The sequence below is a fragment of the Camelus bactrianus genome, chromosome 5, assembly GCF_048773025.1.
Source record: "Camelus bactrianus isolate YW-2024 breed Bactrian camel chromosome 5, ASM4877302v1, whole genome shotgun sequence".
In the NCBI taxonomy this organism is placed as follows: domain Eukaryota; kingdom Metazoa; phylum Chordata; class Mammalia; order Artiodactyla; family Camelidae; genus Camelus; species Camelus bactrianus.
Genome location: NC_133543.1, coordinates 72,067,439 through 72,092,797, shown reverse-complemented (window position 1 = coordinate 72,092,797; position 25,359 = coordinate 72,067,439). Strand labels below are relative to the sequence as shown.

The 25,359-nt window shown below is 38.6% G+C and overlaps 1 protein-coding gene across 15 annotated transcripts in view; it reads left to right on the top strand.

Annotated features, from left to right (window-relative positions):
• The window catches only part of MAP2 (microtubule associated protein 2), a 263,519-nt gene extending 246,236 nt beyond the window's left edge, over positions 1–17,283 (top strand). For 8 of the 15 annotated variants that reach the window (XM_074364077.1, XM_074364072.1, XM_074364074.1 and 5 more), the window contains 4 exons: positions 7,505–7,597; positions 9,533–9,614; positions 13,036–13,148; positions 13,353–17,283. In XM_074364077.1, coding sequence (XP_074220178.1) covers positions 7,505–7,597; positions 9,533–9,614; positions 13,036–13,148; positions 13,353–13,568 — 504 coding nt within the window. In that variant the 3' untranslated portion in view covers positions 13,569–17,283. The remainder of the gene's footprint in view (positions 1–7,504; positions 7,598–9,532; positions 9,615–13,035; positions 13,149–13,352) is intronic. The other 7 variants (XM_074364078.1, XM_074364076.1, XM_074364087.1 and 4 more) reach the window with 1 other exon arrangement.
• Positions 17,284–25,359: the final 8,076 nt, after the last annotated feature.

Below are 25,359 nucleotides of genomic sequence, written 5' to 3'. Positions count from 1 at the left end.
TAATATGTCATATTAATATACCATTGAGAAGTTAAGACCATTAAATTTGAAAAGTTATGTTGCATTTTTTCATATTTTTTGTGTTTTCCAACAGATTATTTTTAAAATAATTCTAAAAATCAAGGTTTTAAAATATTAATGAAATATTAATTCTAAAATCAACTTGTCATCTTTAAAGTAACGTGGTGAGCTGTCTTCTATTTCCTCAATAATTCCAGAAACTCAGAGTTGTACATTTATTTACTCAATCATTTATTCAACAGGTATTTATTGAGTACTTATTATATTCCATGAGATGTTCTAGGTACTGAGAATATAAAAGTGAACAAAACAGACAAAAATTCCTGAAATTCTTACCTTCATGGAATTTACATTTCTGGAAGGAAAAGTAAGCCCCCTAAAAAGTTATATAAGAAAAACATGTAAGAAAGTATGAAGGAGAGAAACAAAGCCAAGGAAGAGACTTTGTATATGTTCAGGAGAAATTGCATTTCTGGTAGTGATGAGGAAATGCCTGAAGAAGTAATATTTGAATAAAGATTTTAAGGAAGTGAAGGAGTAAGCTACATGGATAACTGGGGAAAAATATTTCAGGCAGAGAAAACCACACATACAATTGCCCTGAGGTGGAAGCAGGCCTGGCAGGTTCTAAAATCAGTGTGATTAATGCCATATTGGTGTTTGAGAGTAGAAAGTTCACATTCAATTATCATTTTTAAATATTATTATACCTATTCAAATAATAGAACTTTAATATTGCCAAATCAAAAATCTAAGAGGCTTCTTTTTTTAATCTCCCTTTCCCTTATCCCATATCCTGGCCATCTTTAAGTGGTAATAATTTTGTGCCCCAAACAGCTCTTAAATCTGCCCATTTCTCTTAGTCTCCTCTGCACCACTATAGCACAGGATACATTATCTCTTGCAGATGTGGCTGAGATAGTTGTTAACTGGTCTCCATGCATCTGTTCTTTTCTCTATCTGATGTCTCTCAATACTGTAGCCAGTGCCTCTCAATACACTGTACATTCCACTGTATAGCTGGGTTTTTTAATGTCTGTCTTGTCTCACCTACTAGACCGTAAGCTCTGTAAAATCAGGGGTGGTTTTTATTTGTCCTCAGGATCCAGTACATATGAGTTTCATCTTGTCCTCAGGGTCCAGTACATGGTAGGTATTCTGTGTATTTGTTGAATGAAAGTTGAATGAAGGTCGTATTCCATATGCATGGAGAGATGCATTCTTTCTAGTGACTTGTTGAGTGAGTATGAATACCTAATGCCAATACAGTTATTACCCAAAGAAATTTCCCATGTTTGGGCCACAGTGAATTTTGGCCAAAAGAGTATTAGATCAAATTGTAAGAGCTGAGTTCTTGGTACAGGTTTTCTACTAAATTACTGTGTGACCTTAGATACTGGCCTCTCTGGTCCTTAGCTTTCTTATTTGTAGAATAGAAGCAACAAAATAATACTTGTTTTTGTACATAGTACCTCCTCATTTATATAGACTATGGGGTTACCTTTAAGCTCTCAAATCCATGGTTCTACTTAGAATGTGACAGTATTTTGCATTGCAGCTCATCAAAAAAATTCATGTAGCTACTCTAATAGATTCTATAAATATTTGTGCCACAAGGGCAAGCTGAAGTTGAGTGAAAAAATAGTGTTTCTGAAATAGGAGTGTAATTGGGGAAGAGAGAGCAACGGAGAGAGGAAGGAAAGAATGAAATGAGTGAACTATGGGGTGGAATCTTTTTTATATTTTCTTATAAAGTTTTAGGCATTATCCTGAGACCTTTTTGGCTTTTCCATGATCATTTGAATGGTTACTTTCAATTTTATATTCAAGAAATAACAGAATTAATTCTGGAGACAGCTAGTAAATTATAGCAAAATAGGATTTTTTTTTCTCATATGAAATTATGATTGTCACCACTGTGAAGGTTGACCAAGTGCTCTTAACATATAGGCAAATTTATAAAGTTATAAATTTTATAAACAAAAAGAGAACAATTAAAGCATATTTAGTTTTTCCTCATTTGCATATTTATTCTTTCATCATCTGCTAAGACTCTGCTGGGAACTCTATGACAAAAGGGAAATAGATGACAGTAACACATGGTCTCCACAGTCTTGGCAGAAAAGAAGTATTTGTTTGTTTTCTTTTCTTGTCCTCCCTGAGTGTCTTGCCTTTATTTAAAATTCTTTTCAAGTCATTTCTTTCTGTCTCCTTCAGATTAGAAATAAGTGCTAAATAAGACAAATAATAAAATACCCTGTTAACTTTAAAATACTGTCAGTCAACCCAGCATGAAAAAAAAAGAAACTTCACCAGTATACATTACTTTCTATTGACAAGGCATTTTTTGCTGTTAAAGTTATCATTATCTCAAAATGAAGTCTCCTTGAGATCGGGGACCCAGTCTTTATGTAATAGCACTTTTATAACTATAATTCGAGTTTCTTTTGTAAGGTAATGCAAAGTTCTCAAGCTCGACTTCATAAATACTAATTATTAAAAACTATGGGAAAATTATTACTTTAGGCTTACAAAGTTGAGACCTGTAGAGTCTTTTTGTTTATTATTCTTTTACAAACCAAGTAAAGGCATGGGAACAGCCTTGACTCTCAGGTACCTGTTTTCAAACAACTAAACAGACTCTTGAAAAGTTACTTTCTTACCATTTTGGTCCAGTATTCCTTAAAATATCTTAAAAAACGAAACTAAAGAAAAAAATGCAATGTCAAGAAATTATGGCTATGAACTTGATAAAACTCATTATCTGTTAGTTTCATGAATCACAGTAACTGTTGTGTCTGTAACTTTCCTTCCAGCGTCCATTGACAGACCACTTAAAATATTTAACAGTGGGTCTAATGACTAAACTCAGTATCTGTTTCACCAGAAAGTTCTTTCCAAATGTTTCAGCATTATCCACTCACCCTAGGGTTTTCTCACTGTGGTGCTACTTTCTGTGCTTTGTGACCCAGCCTACACAGGAGAATTGAGCTGATACTTTCATGGGTCCTCTACCCTATCCTTTTCCTTTAGAGTTCTGTGGAACTGTTATGTTTTGACATAAAATATTATGTCTCTTTAAATGTGCTTGAAATATATTTATTGTTTATATTTGATACACTTAGTTTTAAAGAAGTTATTGGTCAGTGTAGGTAGAGTTCATTAAAATTTGGAAAGGACTGTAAGGTTTGTGTACCTGTATGCATTTTGCCCAGAGCACAGAGCTGTTAATGGGTGAATCTTTGAAGAACATTATCAGTTCCAGGGAACATTTAATCTTCAGGAATAGCTGATGTGATCATATTTCTGTTTTAATGTATGATGCCTCTGGACTCTATAGAGGCTGGATGGTTTTCATTAAAATCGAATGTTATGGAATAGGAAACACTTTTGAGAAAGAAAAGTGTTTTGATAATGCAAGGCTTCATAAGCATTCCTGAGAAATGATGCAAACCCAAAGGAAAAGCTTAATCCCCTATAAAACTGAAATTGAGTGTCACTGTCCACCACCTTTCTAAAAAAAAAAAATTCTTTCTAAGACAACCTTGGATGGAGAAAGAAAGAAATGATGTTGTAATTGAGGTTCATAGCTAGAGGATGCCTGAGGGGCCTGGCACCAGATTGTGATGTTCCTAAGAACAGAATCCAAACTTTTGGATTCCTAGTTACTTTTCATATCTTGCTGTCTTGAGCTGACATGTGAATATTTTTATTTTAAAAAAGCAGCAGGCAGAGAGTGTCCAAAAAAATCAAATTCCTATTTGCTCATGAAATTCAAGTTGACATTGTGATTAATGCCCCTGGTTTATAAACTGTTTTACTGAAAGTATAAGGTAGGATTATATTTTCTTTCATTTTACATCTTTCATATTTCCAACTAACCTCTAGTTAGAAAGATTTACTCTTGCCTGCAGGCATATGTCCTGCATTTTATCTGCCTGTCCTTTCTTAGATGGGGGCGGGGTGGGGAAGCTAAGTTCTCTAAAAGAGCAATTAAATTTTCATACAGAGAGAATACAGTGGCAGATCGTTTCAACCAAACCATCATGATAAAATTCAGCTAGAGTCACACCAAGAATATCCACAAAGTAGCTACTCTGTTCTTTCTTGGCATGGTGGAGGAATAGACAGAATTATTAACAAACAAAAAGTAAAATAAAATAATTTGGATTAATTATTCAATTACATCATCCTATTCTTTATAACTCTTCTTTCTTACATGACCCTTATGTAAATGAAAAATCAATGACATATGCAAGTAAGTCACCAATATTTGCCCATGAGAATGAAATCCTTTTTTGCCAGCCTCCTGCTACAGGCACTGATTTGGCTGAGCATTGAAGGTTGATCTGTTAACAGACTCAGCTTGGAATGAGGGCATTCTGGCAAGAGAGAATAACATAAAGAAAACATAGGGATGAACTTGAAGATGTAAACAAGACTCTTAAAGTAAGGACTGTAACACAGTCTGGACAAAATGTGAAATATTAAGAGAGGACTGAAAAATCAGAATTGCTGAGAATTCTGATTGCCTGGCTAAAAGTTTTGGTTGATGTAATAGGAAATAGGGAGTTTGGGAGAATCTTGAACAAGGCAGAGCTTTAAGAAGATGATCCAGTTGACATTTAACTTTCACTGGAAAGTATGCAAAAGGAAAAATTGTCACATTCTTTGCATTAACTGTAGAAGTAAAAATTTTTCTTGAAAGAAATTAATAAAGATTAAAATGTGGTTTAGAGTTAATCTTGGATAATGATTATTCAAATATTTTTCTCCTTCATATCACGAGTATAGGAAATTAGTTCATTTGTCAGATATAAGTTGGTTATATTTTTTCTAGGCAGTCTCTCAGATGTTAAAATAATTTTCCTTTGACATAGGTTTTAGGAAAACAAAAGCTCAATGAAAATTCCTCCCCAAAGAGAGTAATTTTTATTTTGATTTATCCATAGAGAACAGAGAGCTAAAATTCAACTTTGATAAAATTAAAAATCAAAAAATTTTAAAAACTAATCTGAAATAAAGCGTTATCCTTCACAGCACCCATCTCTTTTTCTATTTTATGGAATGACTTCTGAGAACTTCTGGTATTTGTGGATTTAACTAAGGCGTTATTTGTAAATGATCCGAGAGATGTTTGGAATGAAGTATTTTGTAATTTTGCTGAGGCATGAGCCACACAGACTGGGTGGGGGCTCAGATACGAGTTGTCAAGCTAGAGCATAAATCTTAAAGAACATCAAACATTCACTGCCCAAAGTGGTTTTGTTTCTGTCCACTCAACCATCATGCAAGATGGTGAACGTTATACCTTGCATTATTTTGGACCAAAGCAATATACTGTAAAGTTATTGCAAATATGGAACTATGTAAAGAATGTGCCATTAATGCATGTCAGAAGTCTGCTTCACATTATAGATTGAGCATACATGAGTTGAGGTCTACCACTGAAGAAGACCAGCTAGGGGTTTCACTAGAAAATCTATGGTTCTCTAGAAACTCTGGGGGAAGTCAACAGAAGCTGGCCTTTAAGTTTTAGGATTTTAAGATTTAAATATCTTTAAATAATGCTGGCATTGCATGTGTCCTTTTTGGGTTTGAATCATTTGTTTTGGAAATCATAAAAATTGTCAAACAGTTGATTAAATGTGAAGAGTCAAATTTATGCAACTGAATTTGGAATTTCCGTTTTTGCAACAAGTGAGTCAGATTTAACATTTGGCTTTTGATCACTTGGTAATGAGTCACTTGACTGGAACTCTAATGATCTCTAAACTAAAATTTCTAAATGAAATATGAGACCCAGTCTATCCCTGAGTATTAGAAAAATGACTTAGATGAATTCATTGCCAAAATAATTATTAGATCCTTATGGAGAATCATTTAGAGTATTATTATGAGAAATAAGAAGTAAAAAATATTTGCTTCCTAAAAATAACTTACCTGGGAGGTTTGAAATGTAGTGACCCTTATTGACTTTAGCTATCTGTTTATGTAAAACTCTCACAGTGCCACTACACTTACTGTTAGATACAGAATCTGTGATATCCCCCATTTTTTTAAATTGGAATTTTTATTATGCCCTAAAGAGTGGCCCAATCATCAAATATTCTGAATTCAGATTTTGACAGAAGGCACTTCCCTGGGGCTGCTGATGGGAGCTGTCGGTGATACTTCCCTGTAAGGAGCAAGCCATCTTGTCAGTGTTAGGCAGACGCTGCAATTTAAGTTTTATCTAGTTAAAAATAGCCAGGATTTACTGTCCTCTTGAATTTTATACTCTTTTTTGCAAATATCAAGAGAAGTGATACCATTCTTGGAGACAGCTTTATATTTAGGGTAAATTTCTTTTTCTTTTTTTTTTTTTTCTAATGAGGATAAACTGCCCCCTAAAGCACTGAAAACATTTCTCTTTAGCTACTGGGGGGTAGTTGTAGCCGAAGTGAAATAAAACAAACAAAAAAATAACAACAAAGGTAAACCTTTCCTTCCATGCTTACACTGATTATCTGCCCTCCAAGACGTGCAAAATTCAGAAGACACGTGAAAGAAGTCACAAGCGTTAGTACTTCACGCATGACATTGCACCAGAGTAATACTTTCCTAGATCTGGTTTTGCTAGTGTCTGGATTTGCTGTTGTCTTCAAGATGAATGCTGAAAACAGAAATAAACCCTAACCTCAAATCTGCTGGGCCCAACCAAGGCCTGGACCACTTCTACCTGACCTAGTACAAGTCAGCTAACTAATGGTCCTTGGTCTTCTCCCTCTCAAAATGGGAAGAGTGCTTCCACACTGAATCCAAGGCTAATGGCAGTCGTCAGAGAGAGGCCTCTCAGAAGGCATCCGACCCACATCTGCAAGGGAATCATAAAGCCCTTTCAATAAAGGAGGCCCAGAGCCTCCTTGGTGACCCTCTTGGGAAACCAAGACTCCTTCCCTTGAATGAGTGAGAACCCTTTCCTGTAGCATCCAGACAGGCCAGTTGTGAACCTCACCTGTGCTACGTGGACCAATCATCCAGTCACGTCAGGTGTAGCAGGTGATTCCTCATTGTGACGGCTAACGCTGCAGGGGGTAAGGGAAATGGGGCACTGGCGTATCCTTCAGGACCCCGGGCTGAACTAGACTACTGGACCTTCCAGAGAGTGGCCCTGAGTCTCAGTGTGGCCCACAGTATTGGAAGCCTCCTCCACCCAGATAATTCAGTTTTACTTTTCTATTTCTCTCCTTGTCTCCAGATTACACCTGCCTGCAGCTGGGATACCTAGATCTCATACATTTGGCCTTTGGGTGTAGGGACGGCAAATGGCTCATGTTTATATGCTAGATCTGCTCTTCTGTTTCGGTGTTAGTTTTTTCTCTTAAATGATGACGTAGGTGGAAGAGTGTTGGGAGCCTCTTCGGCACCAAACATTTTGCTTCCCTCCATCCAGCGTGTTGAGAGAAAAATGTACAGTGAAGTTACCTCCAATTCCTTTTAGGTTAGGATTTTAAACAAGAAGATCGATTTTAGCAAGGTTCAGTCCAGATGTGGTTCAAAGGATAACATCAAACATTCTGCTGGGGGCGGAAATGTAAGTAGAAGCTTCTGTCGGAAGCTGTCCTGAGTGTGTGGAAACACGTGCACAGCCAGCACTTCATCTCCTTTCCTGCCTCCCCCCCCCCCAGCACACTCCCCTTTCTGGTTGCTGCTCCACAGGTCCCCCGGGCGTGGGAGCTTGTCACCCTCGCACTCTCGGTAATGGGCTTCCCATCCTTCCCTGTAAGATCATCAGTGGGTTTCTTGCTTTTGCAAGGTGGTACGCCATGGGATTCAGGGAGATGGAAAACCCTCTTCACTTGCCGATTTTGTTTGCTGGCCTTTGGCTTCAAGGTATTTTCTCACGCTGTTTCTACTGCCCTGCGAACGTCAGCTGGACACACACTTTTCTTGCTCCGTTTAAATTACTCTTGAGGCAAAGACTGTTGTGCCTGAAAGTACCCAAAGTATATAATGTCAATCTTTTGTGCTTTATTATTCATGAGAGTTGGGATATCATTTGGAATAATACACAGCTGGTGAAGCAGGGCTCATCTGTAATTCAACGTGAAAGGATTCAAGTCCCAGTACACCCTTCGTCTTGATGGGATTTTTTTTTCCTGTCTCTTAAATTGAGTGGAAATAATATCCTATGAAAGGAAGGAAAAGATGAATCCACGTTTCTCAAATGTGGTTGAGGAAGAGTTGAAACAGGCAAACTCCAGCTAAAGTAAGCGTGGTTCTCTGTAAAATTAGAACAGTGAAACAGGTGAACAGGCTGACTCTCTGTACTACAGATCCTGTCACCTAAACTTCAGATTTTGGCCATCTGTGACTCAAGTAATTTACAGAGTATCCAACCCAGAATTCTCATCTGTCCAGTAAGTCTTGGCTCCTTGTTCTTCAGCTGGGCAGAGGTGAAGTCAAGCAGTGAACGGAGAGACAAGCCAGTGCCTCCTAGCAGGAGCTGTCACCTGATGTTCAGAGTAGCTCCACGGAGCATGAAAGTGTCACATGTGGGAAGACCACACAGCAAGGTTTGCTGGGCTCCTTCTAGGGTACAGGGCTTAGTATTTACAGGGACGTGGTTGCCCTCCTCCCTGTGGCCCTGACTGTACGTGCACACCACGTGGTGCTCTCACAGGAGCAATCTCAGTCCTGGTAAATAACTTGAGGGTATAGCAGGGTGGACCCAGCTGCTCTCTGCTATAGGTGCTGCTGGTCAAAACACCCACATAGAAAAGGATAAACTGAGACAACTGATGATCTTAAAGTAAGTGGGGGAGCTTCCAACCTCTAAAACAGTAGTCCTAAACTTTCCCCTAAAGAAGAATCACTTGTTCAAGTCTGCCAGTTCCCTGGCCTCATTTCCACAGTGTCCGATTCAGTAATACCCATGTGCTCTGATGCAAATGAACCAGGAGCCACACTTGGGAACCAAGATAAAATCATTTAAGTAAAACAGAAGAAAAAATGTTGCAATCACTTTATAAATTGGTGTGCAAGAAAAATTCCATTCAGCCAAGACATGACGATAATATTTTAGAAAAGCACGTTTAGAGCTTTCTTGTTGTTTCTTAAAACAATGTTGGGCTTTTTTTATTTATGAGCAGTGTTGGTCACCTTTAAGTAAAATATCACTTTTTAAAGAATAATTTCTCTGTTCATGTGGCTCTTTGCTTATGGAAAGGTTAACACGGTGTGGCTTCATTCTCTGAGGGGAAGCTTGCCTTATTAATCCAGGTGTTTCTGTCCCCTTGTGGCATGATCTGTTTTCTACTAATAAAATCTTCTATTCTAGGACTTTCTTTCACTTGGGTTTTCCTTTCCAACCAAACATATGGGAGGCCATATGGAAGACTGTATTTTCCTGTGTATGTCTATGTTGCTTTATGTTGTGAGTTTGGATATGTCTCTAGATTTTATGTATGAGCTTGGGGGCTTGTTCATGTCTAAACTATTTTAAGCGTATTTTTTGTGGCTCACACAGGTGCAGATTGTTACCAAGAAGATAGACCTGAGTCATGTGACCTCCAAATGCGGCTCCCTGAAGAACATCCGCCACAGGCCAGGTAAATGGTGCTTTTCAGTAGTTTGAGAGATACTGATTGGATTCAAGAAATCGACAAACAAAATATTTGTTGCTGTGAAGTATCTAATTGGAAGGACATTTCCAAACCTGATACTTCATGCTTTTATTAATAGAAACTTAAATTAGATATTTCAAGCCATCTCCATTTGGACAAGTAAACTCAAGTTACCACGAACAGGCCACATACCATAGGACATGTTAAAAACTAAAAGGTACATAAGATGCATTTATCTCTATACACTTGGCATGCTTGTTGGGGCTCTTCTGAAATACATAGCCTATAAAATACATCGGGCCATGTAGTCATACATAACACATGGGCTGAAAGGAGCATTTCCAAAGATTTTTCAAGAAATTGTTTTTCTACATTATGTGAAAAAGGAATTGGACTTATGCAAAGCTGAAAAAATGTATTTTTCAGCTGAATTTCCCAGATCCTTTAGTAGCTCAATAAGCATTGTGAATCCTTAGTAGAAGGCAGTGTTTCTCCAACTCATTTGACTGTGGACTTCTTGTTTTTCTAGAATATCTCATAGGACTAGTGCTCTGAAGTAGAATTGTATTCGTACTTTCTGCGGTTTTTTTCCCTCTTTAATTTGTGAATCTAACATATTGAGCCTTTTTTTCTTATCATGTAATGTTTTTGCTAAATTCCACCTCCATGCGTGTGTAAATAATGGACAACTATCAAATTTGTAATTTTCTTCAGAATATTTTGACACAATTGATAAATACAATTGAAGGACAAGAGGAAGCAATCAGTTTTAACCACCTATGCTTGGCATCTTAATTAAACCAGATAATAGGTTATTCCCATTCATCGCTGTCTCAGATGTTATCAGAACAAGGTAAAAGAATGGTTGAGCCCAGTGAGATTTCTAACCAGATTATTAAGAAGAATTTATTAGTTAAAAAACAAAGGTAGATAGGTAAGTTTCAAAACATATACATGCATTGGGAACATGTCTAGAGATTGGGTTTCACTTTGGCAGAGTATTCATAAAGCAGATCAAGGAGTTAGAAACCTCTGTATAAAGAATCTCCATTACTAGTTTCAGAGCTGCTACCCTGGAATCAGCTTCTCTGTCATTCATGAGACAGCAAGGACACGCTCCCACATGGAGCCCGTCTGTAACTTAAGACCACAAACACTTAATTTACTTTGTACTATGCCAACAGTGTGATGGAAGTATTTGGCCACACTGCCTCTTTTCTTCCAGAACACAAAAGAAAATACTGGATTCTTTAATTCAAGACAGTAAGTATACAATTAGTTAAATTCACCTGGGATCTGGAGAAAAATCTTACATAGATAAGGAAATATTCTGTGTAAGACTTGCTGGTTAGAAAAGGCTACTGTCACGGGCTCTCACATATTTCTAAATCTAGCTCTTGCTTCATAATAAATCAATCAGATGACTAAATCCATAAAGAAGTGTTAGCACAACGATCCTTGACAACAGCAAGCTTTTCACAAAGTTACTTTGTAATGTGGAATGTCTCAGGGGAAAATAAAGGAAACAATTCAACACCCAGAGGCACAGATTGACATATCTGGTCTTATCAGCTTCACCTCAGGACATAGGAAGCTTGATGAGAATTATAGTCTTTCACAGTGTCTATTTCTGATGCAGCCAGAATTCTTCAGAACTCAAGGCGAAGATCTCTGAACTCAAATGGGCTTCTCTAATAGTTACATAAAAATACCTAATAGGGCTTCAACAAAAATAGACATCTCCAGCTTCCTTTTAGAATATATTTTGGGTCAATATTACATTGTTATTTTCTTCTCTCTCGCAAAATACAATTCAACAAAAATGTTAACTGGGTTACCTTGTCACAATATATCATCATAAAAGAAAACTTGAAAAGATCATTTCTATCAGAGGCTACCAAAAAATAGAAAAACAAGATCCCAAAAAAGTTAATCTCACCTAGTTGAAAGCTCAACATCCTCCAGCCTCTAACCAAGACAAGTATGTTTTATGAATCACACTAATCCTGTTATAACCAACAAGTGAGACCCACGGCGCCCGGTAAAATGTAGGAAGGATAGCAGCCCCGTACCCTGTGAGGGGAGGACCACTGCATGTCTCCTGTAAGCACGAGTTAAATGACATCATGCACATCCTAAGCCTTTGGGAGAAGAATGAGTGAATCTTCAAAATGTAATCCAGTAACACCATACGGTTTCAAGGTGCCCCTGGCTAGGTAACTGGATGTTAATATAAATGTCTAGGTATCACATGAGAAAAATACCACAAGGCCAAAGAGACCTGTGAAGCTTTAGCTGACCTTTCTCTTTGATCTACAGAGATAAATAAGCATCAAGAGTCCAAAACTGGAAAGCCTTTTCCACGTTTCCATAGAGTCAGTCCCTCAGGTATTTTTCCCAAACCGAAATCCCAAGACAGATGCGATGAGAGTAGAGGATCACATGGCTCACCACTGGCCTTCCCCAAAATGCACACAGACAAAACCAAGACAGGCAAAGGCATCTAATCCAGCTTCATTTTTCCAGGTGAAAGACATCAGCAGACAGACTCAAGAACAGGCAAAAAAAACAACAAATTCCTCCTCAGTGTAGAACTCCTTGCAGTCACGAGCCTGAGAAAGGCGTGCAGAGATGGGGAGTGTCACTGAAGGCTGGCTCGTGGCACTCGCATCTGTCAGCACGTCCTCGAGTGTCAGACTCATTAGCATGTAAGGAAATGGCACGATCAAATCTCTGTCTCAATATCATCAGATCAGAGTCAGTGTCGGATTGGTCCTCTGGCATCTGTACAAGAATGGGTTCGCCTAAAATTCTCTTCCTTTCACTCCATCTAATTAAAACGGAAGTTCTTAAACAACCTAGCTCTCGACTCCAGTTTCCTCAGTCAAACTATCAATGCTGAAAATTTACAAATGAGTATCTCACCCACGTATGCACGTATATGCTAGCCTAATTGTTCTTTGGACAAGTGACCTAGTACCATGAAAAAAGATAGCAAGCTTCGTTTCAATTTAATTTGCTCCCATAGGAACAAGAGACTAAATGTTCCAAGTTTTAGGAAGCATACATATGATACTTCCATTACAATCTTAAGAAAAACCGCCTCTGATATCTTAGGCTAGACACGAGTCGAGGAGAAAAGTATTACTGTGTGAAGCAATCCATATAATGGTACCAAAAAGGATGGTACAAGATACCATCACTCTCTTGGACGGTATGGAGAAAATGGTATGAGCTAGAAATTCTAAAAGATTCCTTTCACACCCATGGTCAGAAGGATAGTAGAGTTAAGTTTGTGGTTTGCAGATGGTCTGTCTACTATAATCATTTTGGGGAGATAGTTACCACAAATATAAGGTTTAATTTTAGCAAGGCATGTAAAAAGCCTTTCTCCTCTCATACACAGGTGGTGGGCGTGTGAAAATTGAGAGCGTGAAACTGGATTTCAAAGAAAAGGCCCAAGCTAAAGTCGGTTCGCTTGACAACGCTCACCACGTACCTGGAGGTGGAAACGTCAAGGTAAGAAACAAGATCTTAAGCCAAGAGCTGATCTTGTCTTTTTTCTTAAATCCTTCTGAAATACTCTTCATCATAACAGCTCCCAAGAAGCAGGGACAGCAGAGCTGCATAGAAGTGACATATCAGCTCTGGGATACAGAGAGAGAGAGCGTGGGGACAGTTAAGACGCTTGAGTTAATGAGGACTGATGCTTGTCTTGAACAGATTGACAGCCAAAAGCTGAACTTCAGAGAGCACGCGAAGGCCCGTGTGGACCATGGGGCCGAGATCATCACGCAGTCCCCGGGCAGGTCCAGCGTGGCATCCCCCCGGCGGCTCAGCAACGTCTCCTCTTCCGGAAGCATCAACCTGCTCGAGTCCCCTCAGCTTGCAACCTTGGCCGAGGACGTCACTGCCGCACTCGCTAAGCAGGGCTTGTGAGATACTTCTCACTTAGCATTGAAGTAATACTATTTAGGCATGAGCGCTTGGCAGGAGTGGGCTCTGAGCAGGTGTTATATTCATTCTTTACAAACCATGAAATAAATAATCTCATTTCCAAACTGTAGTAATTGTTACCATTTTATAAAAAAAAATTGAATAGTATATGCAGAAATTGACTTGATTTCCATTTGCAACAGGAAGACACTGGCTTTACATGAGTACAATTGGACAATTATTTTTGCTCTGCTCTGTTTTGCATGGAGTATTATTATTTTAAAAATTGCATTTCTACCTTTCATGTGCCTGAAGGCTGTCCACTACATTCTGAAAAGCCTTGTTAAAAATCCAAGCTGCTCATTTCACTATTCTGTTGCTGGGTCAAAAGATAAAAGCTGCCCGTTGTAACTTATTACAGGTTAAATTAAATCAAGGAGGCTGATTGCAGAAAGGGAAGAGCGTGTAAGAAATAAGGGTTTTTTTTTTAAGCGTTATTTTGTATAAATGGGAAGAAAGATTCAATTAAGTTATTAACATTTGGGACCTGGATAGTTATATCAGAGTATAAGTCAATCCAATAAATTATTTAACTAATTACAAAATAGTTACAAAGCATCTGAGCTGTGGTTGAGGAAGCGATGTAAAGTGCATCTCTTAGGAACGAAGCACTTCCGTTAGGATGGACTCGTGTCTGATTAGAATGTCAGTTGATCAGCTAGATGTGTGTCCACACTACCAGTTTCACATTCCCTTTCCATCTGTTTGATACAGTATTATAGATATAAATATATATATATATTTCTCTGTGGCCATTTGTGATACTTCCTCATATACTTGAATATTATACTTCCTTATTCACAGTATCTGTGTCTCCTGCACCCTTTGGTGTTGCAATTTTAGGTATGTGAAAGTAGATGTTAGCAAGGTTCTTTCCCTATTTTAAAAAAAAAAAAAGTTAAAAAAGACAAAAAGTTTTAGCATGAAGTTGCTTCCTGTAACAACTCAAAGCTATTACCCTGTTTTAGTGCCAGATACAAGTCTCTCCCGTGATGCTAGAAAAATGTATTTTTCTTTACTTTCACCAACATGGAATTTGTGGGGGTGGGTCCAGTTATACATAAAAGGGTTTACAGATTGTTGGTTTAGGATTATGGATTTATCTTATTTTGAATCATGGAATAGTTTGGGTTTTATTCCTGTAATCATTCATGAAACAGACTTCTTAAGAGTTCTTTTCCTTTTTTTTTTTTCCATTTGCTAAAGTTGAAACTTATAGTGGGAGTTTGGGGCACGTTACCCCATTCTTCCAAATAGTACCTGTTTACTAAATTATCTAACAGAAGTATTTGGCTTTCTTACCCAAAGTCAAGATCCCTTGACCTGAAGAGAAATAGATGGTATTTTGAGAAGCTGTAGGTACACAGCATTGGAGATGCAGATATCTAAATCCGTTTTTCAGGACTCCAACATTGCACTCTATAAAGCAACACTGTATTACTTACTATTATTTATCAGTAGATAATACTATTCTGACTTTATATGTAGTCCAGAAATCGCAAATCAGTTATTTCTTCTCACAAATCATTCATCTTAGATTTATGAATAAGCAATGAAATAGTCAATAGCCTGAATAAGGCAATGAGTTACCAGGATGGATGGATGCTTTTAAGTAGTTTATCTGTTTGTTTTTTTTTTTTTTTTTTCCTTGCTCAGGGCTGGTAGGCTGGATCTAAACAGTTAAAGGCAAATGGTCCAGTAGTTGTTTGGTCCCTTTGAGCCAAGTCAGTTCTCATATATAAAGGAGGAAATGATGAACATGGACTGAGGCAACAAGCTAGGATATAGTAGCATCTTAAAAAGAAGCCAAGGGATGCAAAGACAGAGACACACGGATCCCATTTTGTGACCCATTGGACACTGCAACCAATGTGACTTCCATAAAAGAAAACTAAGAGTAAAAGTGCACCATTCATTCTCAACTAAGAGGTTTTACGTAGGCAAATGTTTCTGAAGCGATTTATAGGTCAGTTATTTTATAGCACAGTCAAAAACTTAGAGATGACTAATCAGGCCTATGGATGTGTCTATTTTCTGCCTGATAATTGCTTTGAGTTTTGATTTGACCAATCTGGGCATTTTATTTTATTCATCAGCTTCCCTTGAAATGCACCAGAAAATAGGAGAAGGAAGAATAGCTGTGTGGAGGCTTATAGTATTTTCTTATGTGTTTGATAGAGTTAGATAGTGATTAAAAGTCTAGAAAGAAGTTAACAGCTGATTAGAACAGTTTTAAACTGTGAAACAAGTATTTTTTTTCAAACTGGTTTAAAATGTTTATGAACACTAAGAATGAGTAAACATGCTCTACATATTAAAATATTTCTTACAAATACATGTCTAAAATAAAGATTTTTTGAAGTACCAACAAATTAGATTTGGCATTAAAATAAATGTTTGCTTCAAATCACAGCAAAATGATAATGATTTATAAAAATATAAATGCCCTTGCTTTATATAGAAATGCAGTTCTTTATAAAAAGTTAACAAAATGAAACTGATCATTTTGTAAAAGAGGGAAACACAGGCTCAACGTCTTCTTATGGGAAGAAAGGGTGGAACCCATCTTGCCTTCACTCTCAAGATTAACGACACAAATTAAGCTTTTTGAACACCACTCTTGTGGGGACATCCATACGCTGATCTAGAAATCAAAGCTTCATAGTTCCACTTCTAGATCTATTAATGCCAGTTTCTCTCTGGCTTTAGCCTTTGAGAACCTGTTTAAAGATACATAAGTAATCCAGAGCTGTGAAGAGTTAAAAGGCCAACTCTCTCTCTGGGTCACCTGCAGCCAATAATTGGGTACCTTACAACGATGCAGGAGAGATCCGAGTTCATGATGAGTTTCAAAGGCCATGTTCATTTAGGAACCAACTCTCTCTGGATTCTCCTGCTGAGTTCCAGCAGGGTGATGGGCTGAAATCCCACCCACAAGCGAGACACCTGTGTAACACCAACTAGGTATAGCTGAAGAAGGCTGAAGCAGGCCCTTGGTTAAATGGAAACATGGACTAATGGTAGCTGGCCTTCTCCACACACTCAGAGTCATACAGAAGGAAATGGGACTATCAGCCAAAATATAACATCACGTCAATAGTATTAAATGAATAATCTCAATGTGGTTGATTCTGACATAGTTGCAACTATAGTATTTTCTCCTATTTTTTCATGCCACACAAAGGAGGAAAGTAAACTATTCATGGTCTAAGTAGCCAGAAAAGATAGATTTATGGCTTGCAAAGGCAAATTCTAGGCATTCCTTCAAAGACTGATGCACTAAAATCAGCACTGATGTTTGGTTTTTCACACCTAGGATTTTTAGCCTGGGTATGTAGGTTGAGGCCAAGTCCCTCTGCAGGAAAAAGCTTATTTTTAAACTCAGAAAATGTCAATCATGGAAATCTACTTCAACTTTAGCAAAAAGAAAAAAAATCAACAAAAAGTATACTCTGTATGCTGGGATTCCAAGGTTCCAACATGCCGCTACAAATCTGTGGGGGGTTTCTTTCTTCTGATAATTCTAGAGCCTGTTACCATAGAAAGGCATTTCTTCAATGGCTGGTTGTAGTTAGTTCATGTTTTTCAATCAAAATTTGCAAATGTATTTGTTGCTGTATAGTGATTGTTTTGCAAAATAAAATTGCTTGTCACCTAACTGATAGTTTGGGATTGTTTCTTCTTCTTCTCTGGGAAAAAAAGAATAAAATAAAATAAAATAAAATAAAATAAAATAAAATAAAATATAATATAATATAATATAATATAATATAATATAATATAATATAATATAATATATATTGCTTGATCCAACCAAAGAAAAATTTTGAAGAGATGGCTACAGTTATATGCTGAATTTTCTACTGTGTCAGGCCCTATCCCCACTGTATTAGCAGGATGCTATCTGTTGCAGATGAAAGAAACTCAAGTTGGGCTAAGTATAAAGGCAAATTTTGAGGCTCAAGTAACCAACTAGGCAGATCTAGCCAGGCACTCAAAAAAGGTCATTAAGAATCTTTCTTTTTTTAACTCTGAATCCAGGCTCTCAAAAGATGTCACCAGGAATTTTTCTTTTTCCAAATTTTAATTCTGTTTCCTCTGTGTTGAATTCATTCTCAGGCAGGCACCCCTCTCATAGTGATCACTGGAAACTCTAGGTTTCACAACCTCCCCCCAAAAGCCTCTTTCCGAAAAACACTAGCCAAAATGCAGGGTCTGAAAATCATTGAACTATTTAGGTCACCTGCTCAATTGTGCTGATCGGCCAGGGTTGGGTCACATTCCTACCTCCATCACAGCTGGTTGGGGTGGGTGGAGAGGAAAGCGAGAATGGCATCATCTGAACTACATAAACTAATCATGGACTGGAATGCTTTCCTCCAATTCAAGTCAGGCTGCTACCACCAGAAAAGAGAGAAATTGGTGCTGTGCAGGCCATGGAAACACATCCCCTCCATCCACACGCCCTGTTCTCTATCTTTATTCATCCTCAGCTCCTTGCTGCTCAGATTGTGCCCAGGCTTCACCTGGGAGCTTGTTCTGAGCAATCCTCAGGCCACACCCAGACCAATTTACAGCATTCCCCTAGGTGATTCCTCTGCACATTAAAGTCTGAGAAGCACTCAGCTCATCCAGTTGCTATGAATATGCTTGAGGAGAAAGCTTCATTGCCACCTACTCACAGGTAAAAATGACCCCTAAGACTATTTGAGAGGACAGCATCAACTCTGATGTAAGAGTTTAGTCACCAAGTGGTAGAAATGTGTGACAGGTGGAAGAATCACTTTTGAATTGGAGGTTTTCTAGACATGTGTCATTCTCACTTGGCTGAAACCTACCTCTTCTACCAATAATGCAGATTTGGTACAATCTAGCCAAAATCATGAGTAGGATTTGCATCTTGAACAAGTCAAATTATTATTAAATAATTTTTTAAGATTAGCATCTGTGTTATCCTTCCTAAAGGAAGCCTTTAAACCACAGGGGAGTAAGACATTTATTTGTCTGGTAGCATGAATTACAAGAAGTCTTTTTTTTTAAATGATGTATAGTTGATTTGCAATATTGTGTTAGTTTCAGGTGTACAGCATAGTGATTCAGTATTTTTGCAGATTGTATTTCATTATAGGTTATTACAAGATATTGGATATAATTCCCTGTGTTATGCAGTAAATTCTTGTTGCTTATGTATTTTATATATCGTAGTTTGTATCTGTTAATCCCATACTCCTAATTTGTTCCTCCCCACCTCCCTCTCCCCTTTGGCAACCATAAGTTTGTTTCCTACATCAGTTTCTGTTTTGTATAAACATTCATTTGTGTTATTTTTTAGATTCTACGTGTAAGTGATATCATGTAGTATTAGTCTTTCTCTGTCCAACTTATTTCCCTAAGCATAATACTCTAGATCTAATCATGTTGCTGCAAATGGCACCATTTTATTCTTTTTTATGGCTATTATGATTAATGTCCATTATATGTATGACAGATTCTTAATCCAATCATCTGTTGATGGGCACTTGTGTTGCTTCCATGCTTGGCTATTGTAAATAGTGCTGTTATGAACATTGGAGTGCATGTATCTCTTTTAATTAGTATTTTGGGTGTTTTTTTTTTTTTTTTTTGATATATACCCAGGAGTAGAATTGCTGGATCATATGGTAGTTCTATTTTTTAGTTTTTTAAGGAACCTCCTCCATACTGTTCTTATAGTAGCTGTACCAATTTACATTCCAGCCAACAGTGGAGGGTTTCCTTTTCTCCATATCCTCTCCAACATTTGTTATTTGTAGACATTTTAATGACGACCATTCTAACAGGTATGAGCTGATACCTTGTGGTTTTCATTTGCATTTCTCTAATAATTAGCCATGTGCCATAATAAAAGTTGATTTGTTGTTGTTGTTGTTAACAAGGCAAAGAAGAATATCCTTGCCTTGAGAAGAGACCAGTAATTCAGAAATAGTGTAGGATGGCAGGATAACTCTCTACATAGTGTATTTTTGGGGGTGGGGGGGGAATGTTTCTCTTTCATGATATGGCACCTATGATGTAGAACTATGACCCAAACAGTTCAAGGCTAGAATGTTGTCCCTGTCAAAAGTACACTTTCCAGAAACCTAAAAATTATTTCAAAATACTGTCTTCTAGATTTTCTTAAATACCTTGAAGAAACATCATAGACACAGCCCTAAAGGCTCCTTTTTTCCTCTCATGCCTTTGCATCACAAACACACCACAGCTGTTCCCACTTTGCCCTCAAATTCTATTAAAATCTCCTGCCCCAGGCCTAGTTGAGGTTAATAGACCTGAGGCCTCCAGATGTGTGTTTGACCTTCACAGTGTTTTCAAACTCAAGAAGGTTCACACCCACACACGCTCCTAGATTTGGATCTTTGAAAGGTTAAAAGGTTTGGCAACAGTGGGCCTGTGCTGGTTCATAACAACTGGCTAGAGCTGGACCATGAATGATGAGATGGGTCCATTCCCTGTACTTGTCCACAACGCCCACGTTGTTCCCTTTCACTTATTACTGTGGCATTTTGCGTTTGTAACGTCTGGCCTAGACCCACTTGTCTTTCCCTCTTTCCCATTTTCTTCCTCATTCTGTGAAACAAAAACCCAAAAGTTCAAGCCCCAATCCTAGAGTGGAGGAGGGAAAAGGTCAGGTTGGGCAGATCAGATCAGAATCTGCAGGGAGCCTGGGAGCCTGGGAAATCAATTTTTAAGACTTTGGCCCTGTCTCAAGGAAAAAAGAAAAAAAACTTTAAGAAGTTTGTTGATTTAACAGTAGCAACTGGTAATTTTTATGTCCATGATAAACACATTTAAAATTCTGCTCCCACCTTTAATATTTCTCAATAAAGCAGAGAAAAAAGAAAAATACAGTGGGGTTTGGTTCCTTGCTTCCCCACCCTATGATAAATAAAAATCTCATTGTCAAGTGAGAAATGGCAAAAAAAACCAAAACAAACAAAAATCTATCATCTTATTATGGGCTACTTACCTATTACTTTTAGAAGCAGAAGAAAGGCACAGAGGAAAGATGTTAGTACCTAGTCAAGCAAGTGACAGGTTCTTAAACGCAGGGCAGATCTGCATCAACATACACCACATTCAGTTGAGTAAGTTGTTATAATATTGAAAGACTTGCTGCCAAACCTATTCCTCACCAATGCCCGCCTTTCATCACCCAGACCTATCCCCAGGCCAACCTCCTCTGGTTTTAGCACCTAAGAGGTTACTGCTCATACAGCAGAGAGCCTCCAAGATCCTGCTCCAGGGACCCCAAAAGTCCAGCCTTCCAGGCCTCACCAGTTGCTATGATCCCCTCAGGGTCCCTGGAGGACTGGCTTGTGCATCACCAGCTATTCCAGGAAGCTCAGATTGTCTATACTGGCTTCTAGCAGCCTGCTGGTCCACCAGCCAGCCTGCCCAGCTGGACCCCCACAAAAAAGACAGCACTTTCTGGGCTCCTGGTGGGCAGGTACCTGGTGCTTATATAACCATACCTTGCTGTGGTCACCTGCTACCAGTCTTCATTTTCCCCAGAACGTCCCTTCTATGGTTGCTGGTAGGAATTGAAGTCACCACAAGACTTTAACTCTTACCAAAGCATAGAGATGGGCAACAGGCACTGAGGAGGTAATGGGGGCTCCTGAGGCCAACAATAGAAGGAGGTTGTGAGCAATGATAGGCCCCATGGGGCCATGTGAGATTAGCATTGTCTACGGTAAAGCCTTTTTATGGTCCCTGTTGAAATTCACTTCCATCTAAAACCCATCAAAAAGCCCAGATGAAGTGGGCATTAACATTACTTTTATAATTATTTAGTGATTGTCTCTTATAGGCATCCTTATAAACATATGTTAACTCCTTTGAGTACTGTAATTATCAGTCTCCCCATTTTACAGATGATAAAACTGAGGCATAGAGAGACATTGTTTAAAACTTAACAGACAGAGATGGAATTTGAATCCAAGCAGCCCAAGATGTCTTATCTGGTCTAACGGATTAGTTGTGACCCAATTAAATATTCAAATAAACAGTTTTCCTGACAATCAAGAATAAAGATACCAAATATATATTATGTAAAAATATCAGCATTATAAGGGCTAGAAGAATGTTCATGTTTTGCTGTTAATGCAGTAAATGGTTAAAGATGATTATGGATCATAAACAATGTCATTTATGTAAAGAGAAATTCTCTCTTTAAAAAAATATAAATACAAGTCATCCAGTGACAATTAAATAGGAAGTCATTAGAACAACTTTCTGCCATTCTCTGTGTCAAGTCAGGGCTCATACAAAAGGCATTATTTAGCGAGTAACATGTATGTCAAGCAAATATCAACCAGCCATTTCTAAAATTCAGCAATGTATTTGGAAACTATTAGGAAAATTGGATGAACTATTTGTGCTACAATACACATCACTTGACAAGCAATTTCGTAATTCATATTGTTTAGAGAATAGGAGCATTTTTTTCTAATGTATGTGTTAACATGATAATGTGCCAGTTGCTAAATACCGTTGGCCCTCCTTATCCATGGGTCCCGCATCCCCAGATTCAACCAACTGCTGAATCCACATATGTAAAACCTGTAAGTACAGGGGACCAACTGTACCACGCTGTTTTACATAAAGCATTTAAGCCTCCGCAGATTTTGGTGTCCGCAGGCGAGGCGGGCCCTGGAACAGTCCCCAGAAGATACTGAGGAATGACTGTGTTTTAACATCACCTTTGCTTCCAGCACTGTGCAGCTTTCTTAAAGGCTGTTTTTCTTTCTCTAGTATGACACTAATAACTGAATTAAATCCCTTGCTTTCATTATAAGCATGGCATGTCACTTAGATTCTCCTTATAAAACAAGGGTCGACAATTCACAGCATAAAATGTGAGAACACCTGATCAAGCTTTTGATGTGGAATGCACACTTTTGTTAGTCTTATTTGATTTTTAACATTAGTAAACAAACAAACAAACAAAAGATGATTTCCATTAACATCGGAAAACTAAGATACAAATAGATACCAAGAGGACTTCTCAGTCTTTTTTTTTTGCTTCAATTGTAGACAAATCAGAAAGCACTCATTATGTGGACACCTGAGTATTAATTTTTCCCTTTTCCTGTGTAACCAATGTGTTGAGCAAGTGTGACTCATACAAATTGCGATCAAAACACAGATTTATTTTTGTCTCTCACAGTTCCTCTAAACATTATGCAGTGGAAGAAAGATCCCCCTGCCTCAAGCTGAAGACTTGGGCAGACTCCTGACTTCTTAGTCACTCTCGGATAATAAGTCTTTTGGCTATAAAAAGATTCTCAATTATAAAAAAAAAAGTCTCAATTCAGAAATGAACTATCCGACCCAAGGAACAGTCAACACTCCAAGGCTGATGGGGGCGATCTCTCTACTCCTGCCCAGCTCAGGTCTCCCTTAGGCAGCAAGCCTGCTTTCTCCTTGTGGACTTGCTTTCTCTTTTTCCTGCCAGTTGCTGCTTTGGCTCCCTCTGGGGAGAAAGCTGGGAGAATAAGGGGAAATAAGGGAAGAGGAGATGCCTTACTTGGTTGGAGACTGGGCATCTGTGTCTTGCAGGTGACTGAAGAGGATTTTTCCTCTTTCTCTGTGGGCTTCCAGGGGTACACCTCCAGCCTCTTCCTGCCGAGGCTTCTCTCCCATCCAGGCAGGCTTACTGGATAGGACACAAGACAACTTTCTCCAGCTCCCTCTCCTGCATGGCCCTCCCTGGGCCCTCTTGGATTACCTGCCCTTCTTATTCCAGGAGTGGAGGCAGATCCCAACTCAGCAGTGCCCCTGCAGCCCCACAACCAGGGCCGTCAGCCCTGCTCTGGCTGCTAGATTTCTCCAGCCTGTGTGAATCTGATGCCTGCCAACATCAGGGAATGTATTTCAACGTGCTCCAACCATTAGAATCCTCTTTGTATTAAGCTTAGGGTTAGAGGCAACATCTCCCCACAGCTCCCCCAAAAGAAAAGAGTGAATTATAGACAGCCTGCCATCTCTGCCCAAAGAAACCCCTCATCAATCTTCTCTCGTCAAATCCCTCTCTGTGTCCCCCTTTGATGCCCTTAATCTGACAAAAACAAAGCCCTGGAGATTATTTCCTTTGGAAATGTCCACATGGAAAGGAACAATATTTCACTCTCGCTTTTTTTTTTTTTTTTTTTTTTTGCATCCTGATGTATCCTGATGTCAGTCAGGCCAGCCCCACAGTAGATTCTCAGGCCAAAAAATAACCATTTCTAACATCCTGCTGTCTTGTCTCTTCTAGAGTGCTTTTGGCTAGAGTAGTCTCATAATGTGTACATCTTTTTAAATAGGAAATGAATAAATGCCACAAATACTTTTTGAGTGGTACATCCTCATCTGGTACAGTGGCCTCAAGGCCTTCAGAGTCAAGTGAGGGAAACAGATCACACACAACACACCACAGCCCAGGATAAACAGTAATAAATGGTGGGAATCAAGTTCACATAAAACCTATGGGGAAAAGGAATCCAGGAAGGACAGGGGAAATAGAGGGGGAGTTTCTAAAGCAGTGCATAAAGGCATGAGTGAAGGACACATTCTGAGAACATGAAACCATTTTGTGTATCTGGAGCAGGGGTGGGTTGGAGAAAATGAGGCCAAGGGAGAAAAAAAAGCTTGGAGATAAATATTGGGTCTCCTCTCATATTCACAAATTTGGGTTCTGTTGTAGAAGCTAGAGCAGTCATTAAAGATTTTTGAGGAAGAGAAATGACGTGATCAGATTGGAGTTTTAGAAGAATAATTTTGGCAACAATGTGGAGATTGAACTGGAAAGAAGAGGCTAGAGCTGGGGAGACAGAGGAGAGGTGACTAAGAACCTGAGCCTGGAGAGTAGCAGCAAAGATCTGGAGGAAGAAAGATGCTTGAGATACTCTTGAAATAAAAGGGACAGAACTTAGAGACCACAGGATGTGAACTGGTTAATGGAGAAGGAGAAATAAACTTGAGGTTAATAACTTGAGTGGTCAAGTGGATGATAATGCCATTATCAAAGATGAAGTATGAGGTGGGGGGAGGGTATAGTTCAAGTGGTAGAGCGCATGCTTAGCATGCACAGGGTCCTGGGATCAATCCCCAGTACCTCCTCTAATAATAAATAAATAAATAAACCTAATTACCAACCTCCTCCAAAAAAAGATGTATGCAGGTGGAGAAGATGAGGTGTCAGTGGAGTATTCATAAGGACATCTCAGAAATTTGTTAATTCATATCTGGATCTTAGAAGTGGAAGATGGATAAATGAGTATCAGCCCAGATTCTGGATGGTCCCAAGCCAGAGAGAGTACATAAAAGGAAGAGGATTGGCTTGCCCCAACTGAGTCTAACCCAACTATACTGATCATTTATGAGCAATGCTCTTGCCATTCACCCCATAGCATGGCTCTCTCTGAGTTCAGGCATTATCCCTTAGGATGAATGAATCTAGTTGACAGGAATGCAGTGTTGGTGATGACCCCAGGTCTGTGACTTCCCTGTGGTAGATCTCTGGACATGCTGCTTGTTTTAGGGAAAGTTAGAAGAGCTAAGTTTCAAAACGTCATGAAGAATGGTCCCTCCTTCTCAGTTCTTCCTATGTCATCATCAGCACTGCTTCTCAGTTTGTCCATTGCCCCTAAAACTGTTTTTATCTCAAGCTGGGAAAAGGTCTTTTTTTCCTTATATTTTTATTTGTTCTTGA